At 34.2% G+C, this 17785-nt stretch overlaps 2 protein-coding genes across 2 annotated transcripts in view; one reads left to right on the forward strand and one right to left on the reverse strand.

Moving 5' to 3' along the window:
* LOC132550022 (E3 ubiquitin-protein ligase UBR5-like) overlaps positions 1 to 3594 on the reverse strand; it is a 54751-nt gene extending 51157 nt beyond the window's left edge. Inside the window, exons 1-5 of the mRNA XM_060214020.1 lie at positions 3533 to 3594; positions 2414 to 2540; positions 1759 to 1832; positions 1444 to 1569; positions 275 to 452 (exon numbers count right to left, since the gene is read on the reverse strand). Coding sequence (XP_060070003.1) covers positions 275 to 452; positions 1444 to 1569; positions 1759 to 1832; positions 2414 to 2540; positions 3533 to 3594 — 567 coding nt within the window. The remainder of the gene's footprint in view (positions 1 to 274; positions 453 to 1443; positions 1570 to 1758; positions 1833 to 2413; positions 2541 to 3532) is intronic.
* A 1311-nt stretch (positions 3595 to 4905) lies between these two features.
* On the forward strand, positions 4906 to 12644 carry LOC132550024 (translin-like). The gene is made up of 6 exons (XM_060214021.1): positions 4906 to 4992; positions 6737 to 6830; positions 7715 to 7811; positions 8277 to 8392; positions 9308 to 9387; positions 10148 to 12644. Exons 1-6 carry the CDS (start codon positions 4915 to 4917, stop codon positions 10373 to 10375), a joined length of 693 nt encoding a protein of 230 aa, XP_060070004.1. The 5' UTR covers positions 4906 to 4914; the 3' UTR covers positions 10376 to 12644.
* The last annotated feature ends 5141 nt before the right edge of the window (positions 12645 to 17785 follow it).

A 17785-nucleotide genomic window follows, 5' to 3' on the forward strand; every position in this document is an offset into this window, starting at 1 on the left:
GTTACAGCACAATCCCAAAACCAATACATCGCTGTCATCTATCAAGATACTGATACATGATCAGCCTATAATATCACCAGATCACAGGCAATCAACATTGAGACCAAAGTCAGCAATAATACAAGGCTTTAACGCCAGCAAATGCATATAATCAACATATCAAAACTAGAAATCAATTTCTCCATCAGACCAAATGGAGTTTTTACTGTAATATATTTGTTATATTTGAGCGGTCACAACTTTCTATCACAAAGTTTCAACATTTTTCACATACCTGGCTTATAAGATCCTCTGGGACTACAGATGCAGGGACCAGAGGACGTGTTCCTACAATGACCCCTGACCTCCGACCTCTGCTGACATGGACTGCTCTCTGCATGCGACTATAAGCCTGTTGGTTATTATTACGTGATGCTGCTCCTCCAGCTGTAGTTACAGCTGTGCCCCATCGTCTGTACAGATGTAAAATTTTATTAGAACAGGGAAACAGGTGGTTTCATTGTAACATTATTACGTTACTGAACTATTTCAAAAAGAAATGTGAACATAGAATATGAAATGCTATTTTCAGTTGTAAACAAAATATCTCTACTGAACAAAACTTCTTCACCAAAACATTTTACAGGGAAAAGCACTCATCTGTTCGTCATGGACAAGTGAAAATTGTCTTGGACAACCAGATTTATCTTTGTTAGTCATCTGTTGGACGAGTACTTTTTTCCAATGATATTAATGTTACAACTTAAATTTCAATTAACACGTAAAGAAAATTTGAAACAAAGAAACGTGTTTACAGTACTTGGAAAACAAAATATTCCAGTCTGCACTCTAACTTTTGATTACACCGAAACTCCCATGACGTCAAATATAGTATTTGGAATAACTTAGTCATTTTCCCGCGTAACAGCACCTAGTCAGTTGGATGTAAACAAACACTACGGCTAGGCCTAAGTCGTGCACAATGTCTGACACAAAAGCAATCATCACTGCATAGTTTTTTTTCGCTTAAACTTAAATAAAAATAGAAAAAAAGTCACATGTCACATCCTGGCTGATTAAGTAGCCATTTCATAGCTGAATTTGGACAAGTAAATTTCCTATCCGGACAAGTAAATTTTTCAGCCCACTAGTCCTGTGCCTAGTGGTTTAAAATATTTTTCCAGACCCCTGATTTTAATGTACATTGCAACTGATTTTTTTCTTGCAACATATTTCATAGTAAATTATTAGATGTATTATCATATAACACATTGAGGATATTAACAATAAGAATCCATAATATTAAAACATCCTATTTTTGTAGTCAGATTGGTCCATCAGATATGAATCTTGGTTTTGAGATTATGATAAATACTAATTTTTAATAAACACTTAATTTTGCACTTCCTCATCAACGAGTCTCACAAAATGAGATGTTATTTCTGAAGAATGTAAAATTTTTACCCTGCAGTCTGTTCAGCACTGGATCCAAGGACATCAGAGACCAACACCATGGGACTATCCACAACATGTGTTCCGGCCCTAGGCACCGACGTCCTCTCCCGTTCAGGACGACTGACTTTTGTGGTTCTGGAAACCAGATTGTTATCATAACTCTTTCTGATTTAAAATTAAAATTTACATTGTACTTTAGATATAAACATATTTTCAAAGTATTTCAATAAAAAAATTCATGGAGGTATCAAATGTAACCTCTGCAGCAAAAAATATGAATAAAAATACTAAAAAATTGATTGATGATATAATGCTGGTACTCACGGTTTGTTTTCTGCTTTGTTGAGGTCCAATCGGTCATTGACAACAGCAAAAGAAATACGACAAATTCTTCCATCCTGCATAAGACAGTATGTACAAGAGAATGATAGCAGTTTGACTCTTAAATGATGTAAGAAATGACAATTCTGTAAGGATCTTTTCTGTGTTTTTTTCAATGTTATCCTCATTTCTGACAAAACGGATAATATATTACTGGATCATGAAAGTGTAATAATGAATATAAGTAACAAAATTGACATGGAAGTTTTAGAAAAACTGATACTAAATGACTATATAATTACATATTTCTCTCAGGGTCTGGGTCAACATACAGCAATTGTTTGTAGGAACTTTTTTCCAAGTAAGTAAAACATTTTCAGGTATACCATTATTTCAGAGATACACAGGGTTCTTAATATGAAGGAGAGTCTATAAGAAAAAGCATGAGATCAGGTCTCAAAAACTAATTTTAAAAATATATTAAATTATTAGAGAGATCTTTCCTGAATTCAACAGTTTCCTTTTTTCATTTTTCTTGCTAAAATCTTTGATAGTTAAACTTAAATCATTGCATTTTGAAGAAAACTTTTGATGGAGGTGCACTCAAATTATCTAACAAATTTTACATTCTCTAATGAGCATTCTTAAATCAACAAACCTCGAGTAGTAGTGCTATGTAGTTTGGCCCAACAACACACTGTACCACTGTTAGATTTCTGATTGCAGAAAATGCAAGTGGACTAGAAAAACCATGGTGACTTATCTTTTCTGCTACTTCTCGCAATCTACAACAGAGAAGGACAACTTTAAATTTAAAACTCGTAGAATTCTTGGGTTTTTTTCTTTCATGAAATTTATTTCATTAAATCTCTATGGCAACAATGGAAGTTTTATATCTTCTAATGCAAATTATTCTGTTGCATTTTCTACTGACAGACCAATATAAGAAGGTGATGTGTAGTCTACATATCTTTCAATAGCCATTTGTCTAATGAAGAATTTCATTCAATGAAAGTGACACATTTCTTTCTACTCACTTGAAAGATTGATATCATAATAATATATTTATACATTATTGTCCATGACTCAGATTGATGACAAGCAATATTTCACATCTTAAAACATATGTTTTATTTCCAAGGAAATCTAAATTTGCATTGACTAAAGTTAAGTATTGAAATAAACAATGTAATGCAATTTGTAGTTGTGCTCGCACCAACATATTTGTAAAATAATCTTTGCATTATGCGTTATTATGATTAACTGAATTTCTAGTCAATATTTTCATACCTGTCAGCTTTCTAAACTAAAGCATAAATACAATATTTAAGGAATAACACTTGAAAATGGCATCTTTTGAATTGTTCATTCAAATGAAATCATTAGATCTTATAGAGAAATATAAGAAAATTGTAGCAACTTCGCTTGTTGAAAAAGGCAAAATAAAGCGTACAAAATCGGGAATCTCCCTCCTAAATAGGGAGGGTTGTCAAGTATGTTTTTCTCTTTCTGTCCCAGACAAACTCCATTTTGAATTTCTCTGTTGGCACTTGACCTCATCCGCTTATCATAATTTTGTGGGTAAATTTGCCTAGAAAGTCTGAATTTAACCAATTCTTTTCTCGAATCATTCAGTAGAAGGCAAACACATACAAAAACAAATCGCTATCGTCTGTCTGTTTCATTTTTTTAACGAAAGGTATACGTTTCTTCCAGACAGATTATTGACAAAATTATACAAAGAATCGCCATTGAAACGCCCGCATTTACATCATACCTGTCGTTGAGCTGGTCATCAGTGCCTGGTAATGGATGCACTACGCAATGAACAGAAGTCATCTTTACAAAATGGCTAAATCGGGAATCTTAAAATGGTCTAGAAATATTATAATTAAGTGATATAAAATTAATGTTCCCGACGCCACACTAACATGTGCGCCATCTTGATGTCTTCCGATGGCGTAAACCATTCTGATTGGCTTACTATTGCTGAAACAGATATGGGTGAAACGTTCCGAATAGAAGCAACAAAATGTGCTCATACTGCCCGCTATAAGTTGCCATGGCTGAATTTCATAAAATGTTAAGATACAGATTTCGATAAATTGCTAGCAAATGCACAAATTCTGCCAAAATCATCTAGATTCTATAACTTTTATCTTTAAAACATGACTTCAACTCTCAACTACTTCGATACACATTTTCAAAGTAGCCGGTTTAGCCGAATTCAGAAATTCATTATTAATAGTGTTTGGATCATATATGTAATTTTCCGGATTTGGTTAAAATGTACAGGATATTATCAGGTTGTCACAAAGATTATTAAATTCTCCTTGTCTTTTATTAAGCAATTTAATATATATATATATATAAATACATGTAAACATTATGTAGCTTTACTGTATAGCTGCCATGATTTTGTCTTTTGTCTGTGTTAATATAGTATGTTACCTCATGTAATGCATTCAATGTATCTGTGGATATCAATTAAACTTGAAATTGGAAAACGACAGAAGATGTATGACAAGTGAGCAGTAAAGATAAATATACCATATATGGTGTTGCGTTGGGAGAAACATCCCAGGTAGGTGATGTAGGTGACCATTTCCTCCATCTAAGTAAGGTGGGTTGAGGGAGCGATTATGAAAAGTTCAGCACAAAAATCCTGACTGTGTTTTTGTTTTTGTTTTTTTTTTATGAAAGGATACCATAAGATATCTATATGGATATGTAGTATCAAAGCATTTTTTACTTGCATACAAAAATAACAATTAGAGAAAGCCTTAGAATCCTGCTCGTTAGCTGCAACTTTTGCTCTCATGTTCTTCATATCGTCGTTTCAAATTGTATAACGCATCTGTTATATATCGTCACAGAATTATTTTTTACTTATCCAAATTGAAACTGTACAGTACTATGATTTTATTTGCCTGTTTAATCTATCGAAAATATCGTTCAAACACTTTCTGATCCCACGTACCTCTCACACATTTTAATCTTAGGGTGTTGGCTGTAGTGATTCCACTGAGCGATTTTCATGAATTCCGGATTTTTTTACCCGCCTGCCAATTCATTCGTCATCTAATGGAAGGGCGGTAACTCTAAATTGAATTTTGTCCCTGTCCAGCCACACGTGAGACGATTTTGTTTAGACTCACCATGGCAAGCGATTCGTCGATGACAACAGTTTTTGCTGATTTTCAGAAATATCTTAACGATGAGCAAGAAATCAGAGAGGTAAGAAATTTAGAACAATTCAATTGCTATAGATTTGATGCGCGAGAAAAATATAGAAGAAAGAAGCAACATCGAGGGGTAAACACATTCTTTCCAAATAAAATCGAACCCATGCTCCAGCACTATACACGGCATTAGCAGTTGAGTGCAAGCAGAAGTAACTCCCGTCAATTGAGCGTTACTTGTTGTTTGGTCGTTTAATTCCCGTGCTTATTATCCGGTCAACAGATAGGGTGTTTTTGAGACAGGTCTCCTTGAAGCTTTTGGATACCTCACAAAACAACCCAAGAGAGGCCCATTGCAGGCGATACAGAGCGACTGAGTGAAGTATTTTTCCCACGCAAACAATAAACCCACAGAATTAAACAACAATTGCGAAACAAGGTTTCTCAGCTTATATTCAACACTTTTGTTGGCTTTGTGCATGAGAGCTTACTGTGGGAGGAAACTGGAGTACTCAAAGAAAACCCATGTGGATGGGCATGTAACCCAGCAACTTTTCACGTCTGTTCAGGGACCCCGGACATCTAAGTGAAATGGGAGTATATTACCACTGCATCACCTGGACACTCTGCTATTTATTACAAAGATTTTCCAAAATCAAATTTAAAAAGAAATTCTTTTATATATGTCACATTTACCTAAGTGCGAGGGATTCTGGGAAATACATATCTCTGCAAAGAGCCTTGACATGAATCAAATGTGGGTCCATGGTATTATTATCCACAACTCTTTGTACCAATGACCTTGTCATTTGGTATTCTGTGAATTTCAAGCAGACATAATGCACTGGCATAAGGTCTGTACAAAATGATGAATCAAAAGATCAGATCCCAAATTTAGTTTTCTTTTATGAATCAGAGGCATGGATCTAAAAAAAATATCAGGTTTGTAACACTTAGAGTTGATACTGTGACAGGATTTCAAATTGAAACAATTCCCAATTTTATTATGTGCGATAAAAAAAACTTGTATACTGTAACACTTGGCAGATTGAACCTAGAGGAATATTTGGCATCATATATTTTTATGTGGATTTATTTAGATTCAACGATAGGACCAGAAGACTATCAGATTAGGATTGATCAGAAATAAAAGCAAAATCCTGAAATTATATGTAAATTCAAATTATGTTGTGTCTGCATTTTTCGTATACATGTAGAAGTAAACATTAATAATGAATTGTTGCCCTTGTTGTCTTCTCCCCCATTAGTAAGTAACTTTGTCCTGTAAATACATACCAATTAAAGTTTGAATGTACATATGCAGTTTTTGCAAAATGTCTGTATGAAGACTGAGCAGATAAAGTGATTGACACCAAGAACACATGTCTTCACTCAAAGTCAACCGCGAACATCAGAGTACATGGTTTATCCTGAAATAAGCCAAAGGCATAGGTTTATTAAAGAATAATAATAAGTCTTTGTTTGCAGTTTTATTGGACTGGAATAGATATGAGCAGGCTTCTTAACCACATATGGGCTTATGGCTTGATACCAGTATATATGATAGATGGATTGGGTTTTTTCTGTATACCAGTAAATATGATAGATATGTATTTGCTTATCCCTGAATGCAGGTAGATATGAATGAGGTAAGTAATAAGTAACTAGGCATGGACTGAAGGCTTGGTGATTATTGAACGCTACTCTGGCATAACTATGTATTGAAACCCAGGTAAATACTAAAAAATCTTAATTTGATTTCATCTGGAAGTATTGAAATCGTGCCTGATTTATTTCAGCAAATACGAGTTTTGGTACGAGACATAGAGCAGACAACACGGGAAATCCATACACAACTTCAGCTTGTCCACCAACATGGCGGAATCAAGCAAGGTAAATGATAAAGACACTCTTGTTCCTTTGTTTAGTATAATACTGAATAGCTCCAGTAATAAATGGAATGTAGATTGTTTTAAGCTCTGTTTGTAGATGTTTTTGATTAGTAATATTTAAAACAAGATTTTCACTGCTTCCATTTTGAAATTGATAAATGTCATCAGAACTATTTATTGATTTAACTAAGAAAAAAAAGTATTTTTTCTTCTATTCTGTTGAAGCTTACAGTTAGTCAAACATTTTTGTGAAGAAGACCTGATAATTTAATATTAATATTACTCAGTATTAAGTGTATTATTTGCAAAAAGATGAGCTTTTCTGGTTTGACATAATTACAGTATTTTGTCCAGATTTGGTCTTTAGCATCCTTGGGTGAAAGGGAATAAATTTTGTATAGACCATGTGAATGACACCCTTGGCGGTAGGAGGGGCAGGGTTTAAATCAGGGAAATTTACTTAATTCTTTAAAATCCCTCTTTCCCTTTTGAATGATATAGTACAGATTTGTTGAAGCATCCTTGGGTGCAATTTTAATTTTGTATAAATAATGGGAGAGTTCCCCTGCCCCCACCTCTACCTGGACACAGAGGGGCAAGACAGGCTCCAATATAGTAAATATCTTGAATCTTTCTTCTGTTTGAATATTTTTTTACTGAACTTAGGCAAAAGCATCCTTGGGTGACTGGGACTTACATTTGTTTAGTTAGTGGCATTGAACCCATAGTGCTGTGGTGACAGGACCTAAAAGGGGAAATAGATATCAATTTTTATGTAAAGTTTAGATAAAGCAGTTTCAGCCAAAGCAAAGCAGGTGAGCAACACAGGCCCTTTGGGTCTTTTAGTCTCTTTCTACTGATAAGGTTCTGGTTATATTTGTATAGTGCAGGAGTTCTGTGAAAAAGCTGAGGCTTCTTTTGAGACACTAAGGGAGCAGTACAGAAAATTGGCTGAAGCTGTTCCACCAGGACAATACTATAGGTAAAATATATGTCTTTTTTCCCACTTATTTATCCAAAAATAAGTCTATGCCTGGTAATAAGTCCACAAACATCGATTGCCATTCAACTAAAACAGCAAATTTTTTTATTGCACTGTTGTAAACAAACCTCCTTATGTTGAATCAGTTAATATATTGACTTCCTGTTATCCAGCAATATGCCCATGTCTGGTGATAAGCCCACCACACCTATTGCAGTTTTACATAGAAATACCATCAAATGCTATGGTTTTTTGGATTTGGAAATTACAATACCTGGTCAAAACCACTTTTTCAGAGGTACAACTTTTTATTAATACATTTGTACATATGATGCAAATTTGACAAAAAAATGTATGATTCCTTGCAGGATGTTTCTCATGAGGAGAAAAGTGTAATAAACGTGTGCAGCTTATCTTTATATAATTTCTTTTTAAAAAATTTCATGTACAATTTTGTCTTTTTAGGTTTCACGACCATTGGAAGTTTTCTATGCAACGTTGTTGTTTTTTGTCAGCTTTCATAACCTATCTCCAGACAGAAAAACTAGTAACAAGGGAGGAAACTGCTGCAAAATTAGGAGGTAATTCTTCTATTGTTCAATATTCTCGAGCAACATTTGGATTCCACTTTATAAGGTCATCAGTCAAAATGACTGTAGTCATTGTATTTTGTTTGTTGTCACCTGCAATTTAAATCTCTTCTTAAAAAAATTGTTGTTGCATGAATGTAGATAAAGTGTGTTGAAGTAAGTGAGTAATATTATGTATCTTAAATGAGCAGTAACAAAATAAGGTACATGACAATTCATAGACTTGTAAATGAAACTGTGAGACAGGTAGATCTTATAGAATCAAGTATATATATATAACAGGTAAAAATCAGTAAAATCATGATATATATGACATTATCACATTCTATAAATGATAAACATGGTAGAAAAGTTGTAAAATAACATAAATGCTCGGTATTGTAATAAAATATAAAAGTAATGGTTTTGTAATTAAATAATGGGTGTTTTTGATAAAACAATTTGTAAGATATTAAGACATATTAATTTATGAAATAAAACAGCACAAATTATTAAATTAATTATTGTAATAAAAATGAATTGAATTCAGTCTGAACAAAAATAATATTTCCTGTTTCCAGTAGTCTTACTTATCCTTATATTTTGTACCTAATCTAAACTTCTTAAGGCAATTTTCAAAGAAGCACTTTTAAAGTCAAGATCTCTGCTATACAAACCATGTTAAGTTATAAGTTGAAGTAAAAACATTTGCCTACCTACAGTTCCTAAATTTCCCAATATGTTCAAACAGACACCTATATTTTTTTGTTTGGCCTTACGTAAACAATGCGGTGTATGAGAAACACTGAAGAAGTCGGCAATAAAAGAAGTTCTTTTTCTACAGAACAGTTTTGTTTTACACAAGGGAGATAACTCTGATGTCTTTATAAGTTGTCTTTTAATATCCCCATCCTTTGTTTCCTATAGTTCAGGTGTCCAGGGACAATGGATTTCACATGGATCTTGATGACTTCTTAATAGGTGTCCTTCAGGTAGCCAGTGAATTGGTGAGTATTAGGACTCGATGAAATCAAAAAGCTAGATTAGAGACTATGTATTTAAGTGATGGTATGGATTCCATAAACTTCTCTAATCGATAATGGATATCACGGACGTGATAGATCATCGATCCATGAGATTTTCATGTGATATTTGTATTTTACAATGTTAAGTTGACAAAAGATCATTTTCTGTTCATATTTTTATTGAAATGTTCTCGTTTTCTGATATACTTTGGTATCTTTATCCCAATATGAATGTAATATAATGAAAAGGGTTATAGTCTAGAACTGAGATTTTTGTCTTGAGGTAAACTAAATATATAGAAATATTTTATCACACAATTGACCTAATTTCATATTTTGCGAAAATGTCACTGTTGTGATATACCTTTGATAGTTCTCCATTGGCTGTGTCAGTCAGATATCCATTTTTATTTCATAACATTGACAATAACATGTCATGAATTGAAAATGGCACAACAAAAAGCTGCCTCTGTTTGAGTTAGCTCTTTTGACTATAAAACATATTAAAATAATACTTTTACAAAGACTTTGTATGAAAGGTATCTTGCATTTGTTTCCATTTCATACCATATTTTATGAAACTCGTCTTGAAATTTTGATTTTTGCTTTCCAAGGCTTGCAAAAATTTTCAAAAACTTTTGAAAACTTTTTTCATAAAATCTCTTACAAAATGAAATCTTTTTCTAAGATCTTATATATGTGTATATCATGATTAAGTAATGTAGAAGTTTTTCATTTTCAGTCACGATTAGCTGTTAATGCAGTCACAGCAAGTGATTATTCTCGGCCGTTGCGGATAGCAAAGTTTGTTGCTGAACTGGACGCTGGCTATAGACTGCTAAATCTAAAGAATGATGCATTAAGAAAGCGATTTGATGGCCTGAAATATGATCTGAAGAAAGTAGAAGAAATTGTGTACGATCTTACTATCAGAGGCCTAAAAGCATCAGAAGATCCACCTAAGGAATGAAGGGGCAATAACTCCTGTGACTTTGAAACAATGTTGTCCACTGTTACTTTGTGACAGTCCTGTGTGTTGGTGACTTGGAAACAAGAGTTTTTTGGTGTTATAAATGGCTACAGAGGTGCTGCTACAGTTTGTAAGGACAGAAAATAAAGCAGATTCCTATACAATGTATTTCACAACTACAGTATGGTTTTTCAGACTGTATTGAAATGAAGATAAACATTTTCTAATATGTTAAATGATATGGGTGAATGCAGGGGACCAAGGAAACACATGCTGAAATTAAATAAAACGTAAAGCAATTGTCATGTTTTTCTGTCAATAAGCCCATTCATATATTTATATCATAGTTCTCTAGAATCACTAAACTTTATAATTATTCTGTTTACAGAACTTAGCCATCCTTTGAACATGTGTCATCTCAAGAGAATCCCCATTGTTTGTCTTTATGCATAATGCATGATCTGACTGAAAGGATCAGGATAACTTTTAGCGATTGTGTTTTGTCTATCATCACAGCAATAAGAAAACTGTTTACATTTTAAACTTCTCCTCAAGATCCACCTGAAATAATCCTGGTCCTTATTAAATGTTGTTATTTTTTTAGTCAGTCCAAAATCAGAAAGACACCTATGGTCGTCATCTTAAACAAAAAATTTTTTAACCTCTTTTTTGAAGTTAAATTGGTGCCATGGAGTTGAAAATTGGTGGGAATGTGAAGGAAGGGAAGCTGACAAAGTGTTGTTATTATATTGCTTCATCAAAAGGTTCAATATGATAGTCATAACGGTTATTTTTCAAACTGATCGTGCATTCATGGAACCTCTAAAACTTCTCAAGTGGTATTGATCTGAAACATAGAAAAAATGATCCAGAAATTGTTTTTGATTAAATGTTCTTATTTTCCAGGTTTCCATAAAACTGCCATCTTGAAAACACATTTTAGACTTCTCCGCTGGTGCCATTGAGTTGAATTGTTTTGAGAATGTTGAGAAACTGAAATGAGGAGAGATTGCCTTTGCTGCTAAATGATTCCAAATTGATTTAATCATTTAATAACTGTTCCTACTACAAAAACTACTACTACTAAATTTATATCCTATATAGAACTTGATAATCAGAAGACCATTAAGGCCAAAGGGCTTCTTGTCTTATTTCTTATCATTCTTAAACACTGCTGCTGTGATTTCAATAAAATTTAGCAGAAAGCTTCCACTGGACACTTCTTAACTTAAATTTTCAATTTTGTGATTCCCACCCTCATGGCTGAAGGACAGTACAAAATGAGGAAAAATTTGCTTATATTTCAAAAATCTTCTCCACGCTAAGATACTGTACAATAAAAAATTCATCATGATTATAGTGATACTGAGCCTCTTGTATTGTGATGTGGAGCACAGGAAGATATTAATATAGAGACGTAGTTTATGGCTAAACTGTAAGAGCATGGAGCATATCATAGTAGCTCAGTACTGTAGGCTGGCCGATGTTGTGACATACCGCTGCACACATTGAGGAATATCTGACATTAATCATTCTACAAGCAGACAGTCAACTCGTAATCTAACAGAGTATTCATGTGCAGTGCAGTTAGAACGTAAAACAATTTTTCATGTGAAACTTAGTTCTCCCTGAGATACAAAGAATGACCAAAGTCTGATTATTCATGACATAAACTTTATATAACATAATAAATATCATTTAACATCATTTGTTTAATGCCTGTGCATTGGTTCTTGGTCCTTTTTATTTCCTTCCAACACCTGGTTTTTTTTATTCCTAGCTTCACTGAAATTCTATGACGGCCTGGTACTCCAGAATGGGCAGACATTGCTGTCATTATAAACAAGAATACAAGAAAACAAATAAAAACCCTGTAAAGGTAAATATGTTAGCGGTGCAAGTAATGCACTAAAATAAGATTGTGTTAATTGTTGCTTCTGGATGTTAGATATACTTTAGCATGTATATAGTTCAAATCTGTGGCGTTAACTTTTGTATTCTGAAATACAGAAAGTGAAGTAGCAATAAATTCCATGATCTTTGATTGACAGGTACTTGCATTGATTGACAGGTACTTGTTTATTTGTTTTTATGTAATGTTTAAGGTATATATGAAGATTTTAGTCAACATACAAGGAAAAGAACGCTGACAAGTTATTCAGGTTAAAACTTCCGAATAGGGAAGAAAGGATGATTGTGGTAATATGATTGACCATGACTGATTGGTCAGAGCTATGAAAAGTTTGATATAATAAATACTTTTAATCTGCTTATTGTCATGTTTTTCTGTCAATAAGCCCATTCAGATATTTATATCATAGTTCTCTAAAATCACTAAACTTTATCATTGTTCTGTTAACAGAACTTAGTCATACTTTGAATATGTGTCATCTCAAGAGAATCCTTTGAGAAGCATACCTGGTAAAACTGTGTCATGCTATTTTATGCATAGCTTTCTGGGATGAAGTCAGTCAAGAGTGTTTTAGCTAACAGGAATTAATCTTCAAAAATAACTTTGCTGAATGCACAAAGCCTAAGAGTAACATTATCTCATAGTTAGCTCTGAGCTATGAAAAGTTTGATAAAATAAATACTCTTAATCTTCTTTGAAGATTCATCAAATGTGGAAAAAATCAAGAAAATTTTTTCAAAAAGTCTATACATTTCCTTAATATTACAGGAGATCCCAGAGGGATCCTGACGTCCACCGTTGTCTGATCTTTATTTGCTCTTTGAAAGTTTGATCTTTTCTCTTCTTTTCTCTTCTCTGTTTTTGCTTTTTAAACATAAGAAATTTAAGCATTCCTTTTCAAAAATAACGATAATAATCTTTAACTGCCAAATCCATGATGGTCGCCTGAAGCCATTGTGTATTTTTATCAGTCCCAAAACCAAACAGGCACAACTAGATACCAACAGGAACCTACAAATGAAATTTGGGAGAGATGCATTCAGTACTTCTCCAGAAATAGGGATATAAAACTTTATTAAGCACAATCCAAGATGGCTGCCTGTCCGAAATTTGGTTTTTCTGATCAGTCCTAAAATTAAATGGACACAACTAGGTTCCAATGGAAACCTATATATGAAATTTGAGAGAGATCCGCTCAGTACTATTTTAAGAAATAGCGATAACAAACTTCATTGAAAAAATCCAAGATGGCCGCCTGTCGTCCATTTTGTTTTTTTGATCAGTCCCTGAATCAAATGAGCACACATACGGATCAAGGGGAAACTAGAGATGTAATTTGATCCATCCAAAATTCAAGAAAAAGCGCTAACAAACTTTGTTTACGGACGGACCACTGACGTAGGGCGATTTGAATAATCTGGATATTGACGTTCAAAATTTAAAGTATTATTAGTTTATCAATAGAACAAGCAACAGGAGACCCAAAGTCCTTAACGGTCTACTGTGTCACAATTCTTCTTGTCATAGAAATGATTTTGTTTAAAAAAGTGATATAACTTTAAACAAGGACATAGTCATTAAGACAACCCCCCCCCCCGTCCATGTTCATATGTAAAATATATATATTTTAAGTGAACAACATTGAAAACAAGAAAAGATACCAGCCAATCAGGTCACAGCAGTCCCATGCACAGAATTTGCCCATAATCAAACCTGAACAAGGAATTAAGGTGTTAAGTCTTAAAAGTAAGTTTTCTAAAACCTTATCATTCCTTAATAAGATAATGTGCAGAAAGATTAAAAAATCAGCCATTCAGGTCACATCAACCTCGATAATATGTGTGGAATTTGCTGTTAATCGAACTTGAACAAGAGATTAAGGTAACAAGTGTACCACGCAAGGTTCATAAAAAATATCATGCGGAAAGCAGCATCCCAGAGTGATTAAAGAAATCAGCCAATCAGGTCACAACAGCCTCATTAAATAAGCACGGATTTCCTCTTCAAATCAAAATTGGGCAAGGGATTAAGATAACAAGTGTACCAACAAAGTATCGTCAAAATCCAACTAGTCCTTCAAGAGATATGTGGAAATCAGTGTCCCATGCTAAGATTTTCAACCAAGTTTGAATTGAAAGAAATTACACCCATGACTTGAATTTTCCAATATAAAATCTTCCATCCATGAATAGTAGAACATCATTTGAAATTCCAGACATTTTGACCCATTTTTGGCCCCATCCATCAGCCACTGGGAATGAGTAAAGGTCAATATGTGCATAACATGAAACAGTCAGCTTATAAAAATAAAATTCTAACCAAGTATGAACTATTTCTGAAAAAACCCACAAATTATGCTCAAAAATGTAATTTTCCTATATAAGATATAGTAAAATTTACCTTCTCCCCTTTGGAAAATGTGAGACCCTGGTGTCTGAAGAGTATTTGGTTCTACATCATCTCGGTATTGAGAAGATCTTTGAAATTTCAGGCAATATGACCTCTTTTTGGCCACGCCCATCAGCCCATTGGGGTCAATCGATATCAATATGTGCACCTCATTCAACTGTATACTTAAACTAATAATTATAACCAGGTTTGAACTATTTCCAATAGAAAATAAACAAAAAAAATGTGATTTACCTATATAAAGTACAGTAGACTAGCCCCTCCTCTGGGGAAATGCGAGACCCAGAAGTCATGAAATTACAACCATTTTGGTAAAGCATCTAAAGCCTTTTTCATCCATGAAGAGTACTTGATTCTTACATATCTCGGATTTTTGATGTTTCAATCAATTTGAACTATTTTAGCCTCATGCATCAGGCCCCTTGGGGTTGGGGGGCCCATATAATTTACACTTTTCGTGCACCTTTCAGCTATGGAAAGTTTTTGTAAAATTTCATTTAATTTCTTTCAAGAGTTTTTCCAGAAGAAGTCGAAAATGCTAAAATTTTACGACACACAACGCAGGAAAAAGGCGAGCGCAATATGTTTAAAAAGACCTTAAAGTCTTAAGTAAACCTAAAACAACAAAACAGCATAAAGCAAACTTCCAGATGAAATAAATTTTATTAACATCAAATATCAATTTCAATTATGACAACAAAATACAATCGTAAATTCAAGATGAAAGACTAAGTTATAGATCTCGGCACCACACTAACCCTACAAACCATTATGCAATGGAGTATTGTGTTGCCTTCCTCACTGTAACTGCTCTCTGAAATCACTACTGTTAACATTCTGTCCTGTAACTACCGTCTCTTGTAACTACCCTATAGCTCTAAAACTGCACGGTAAAGTCATTAGTTACCTTAAACTGTCTTCTGATCAGCCCTTCCACCTCCCCTAACCCTGTCTCCCCTGTGATAACTCGGCCCTCCACCTCCCCTAATCTTGTCTCCTCTGTGATAACTCGATCCTTCCACCTCCCCTAATCCTGTCTCCCCTGTGATAACTTGGCCCTCCACCTCCCCTAATCCTGTCTCCCCTGTGATAACTTGGCCCTCCACCTCCCCTAATCCTGTCTCCCCTGTGATAACTCGGCCCTCCACCTCCCCTAATCCTGTCTCCCCTGTGATAACTCGTTCCTTCCACATCTCCTCTCCCGAAATTTGTTCTGTGATAACTGAAGCTTTTCCGGACTCTTTCTCTGATAACTCGGCCCTCGATCTCCCCTGACTACTTTCTGTGATATTTCTGCCCCACCACCTCCCCTGACCATAACTTCATTCTGTGATATATCAGCCCTACCATCTCCTCTGACCCTAACTTCCCTCTCTGATATATCAGCCATACCGTCTTCCCTGATTCTAACTCTTTCATATATCTGCCCTACCATCTTCCCTATTCCTAACTTCTTTCTGTGATATATCTGCCCTACCACCTCCCTTTATCCCGACTTCATTCTGTGATATCTCTGACCTACCACCTTCCTTGACTCTAACTTCATTCTGTGATATCTCTGCCCTACCTCATCCCCTGAGTCTTTTCTGTGATATCTCTGCCCTACCGCCCCCCTGACCCTAACTTCATTCTGTAAGATCTTTGGTCTACCACATCCTGATTCTGACTCCTTCCCATCTTTGCTGACCTCAGCTCTTCCAACTGACACTAACGCCTTTCTGTGATAACCAAATCCTATCACCTCCATTGTCCCGAAACCTTTTCTACTATAAATGCCCTATAACATTTTCAAATCGACATAATGATTTAACAGATATGGAATATTTCTATATATCTTTAGATAGATCTGTCAGTTTTCAATAAAGATATAAACACTCTTCTGCATAAACAAACGTGATATATACAACTTTCCTATTTGTCAATCATGTAATACATAATACATGTACATTTATGTAATAGCATGTTGTCATGTTTTGGATAAACAAAAATATGGATGCAGATTTTTTTTCTTTATAACTTGTTTGAAATAGACAAAACATCATTGAATAAATATGTCACAGTGATAAAGATACCATTATTTGTCCTCATTTACATCACAACTCTATTTATAGTTTGCCATATAGTAACGACTACCCTTCTGTGACAGGAGTTAAGGCTGTGTGCTACATAAACGTGGAGCTGTATTAAAAATTACATCTTTGTGCTTCTGTGACAAGAGTTAAGGCTGTGTGCTACATAAACGTGGAGTTGTATTAAGAATTTCATCTTTGTGCTTCTGTGATAAGAGTTAAGGCTGTATGCTACTTCAAACATGAAGTTGTGTTAAAAAAGTTAAGACTGTGCTGCTGTTAACAATGAATTTTGTTAAGAGTTAAAGGTGCATGCTTCTTGTCAACATCGAGTTGTGTTTTTTAAGAATGTATGCTACCTTTGCCATGAAGTGCTAAAGTTTTGGGTTGTGGATGTATGCTGAAGGGCAATACTTGAATGCAAAAGTCAGAGGCAACTGTGTCAATTGGAGAACTACATCTTCAACAAAGGTAATAAACAGTTTAAGAAAACAGAACTCTTTTGAAAGATGAGATAGATAATACATGTATTAGATAGCACATGAGCTTAAAATAGGTTGACCATTTACGTTTTTGTAATAGTCCCGAATGTTTAAAACAACAAGCAAATATCAATTTTTTTATCATAAATATATGAATATATGATTGTCTGAACAACTATTTACATTAATTATATAATTGTAACATATATCACATTTTAAAAAGTATAACTAATATATATTAGATTAGGGATCATAATGAATATAGAAACCTAAGGGAACCTGCATCTATCATTGCCTATGTCAAATTTTGGCGAGAAATCTGTATTTTAATTTTTACCATCTTTTACTGTTAAGTGACCAGGCCCCACTTGTATAAAACATCTTAACTTGAGATTTCCTCAAGTCGGAATTTTCCGTAGCTGATATCTCCTCGAAAACGGCTTGTATAAAATTTTCTCAAGGAATTGGAGGAAGGCATCGGCTAGGATGTCCTGAAATTCCTTGAGGAATTTTCATACAAGATATTTTCAAGGAGATA

Source organism: Ylistrum balloti, unplaced genomic scaffold (genome assembly GCF_031769215.1).
Source record: "Ylistrum balloti isolate Yb309-2 unplaced genomic scaffold, AGI_CSIRO_Ybal_v1 Utg370100, whole genome shotgun sequence".
Lineage (NCBI taxonomy): Eukaryota > Metazoa > Mollusca > Bivalvia > Pectinida > Pectinidae > Ylistrum > Ylistrum balloti.

Coding starts and splice junctions, on each gene's coding strand:
- LOC132550024 (XM_060214021.1), top strand. CDS start 4,915: ATGGCAAGCGATTCGTCGATGACAACAGTTTTTGCTGATTTTCAGAAA. Junction 4,993..6,736: donor ATGAGCAAGAAATCAGAGAG/GTAAGAAATTTA, acceptor GATTTATTTCAG/CAAATACGAGTTTTGGTACG. Junction 8,393..9,307: donor AACTGCTGCAAAATTAGGAG/GTAATTCTTCTA, acceptor TGTTTCCTATAG/TTCAGGTGTCCAGGGACAAT.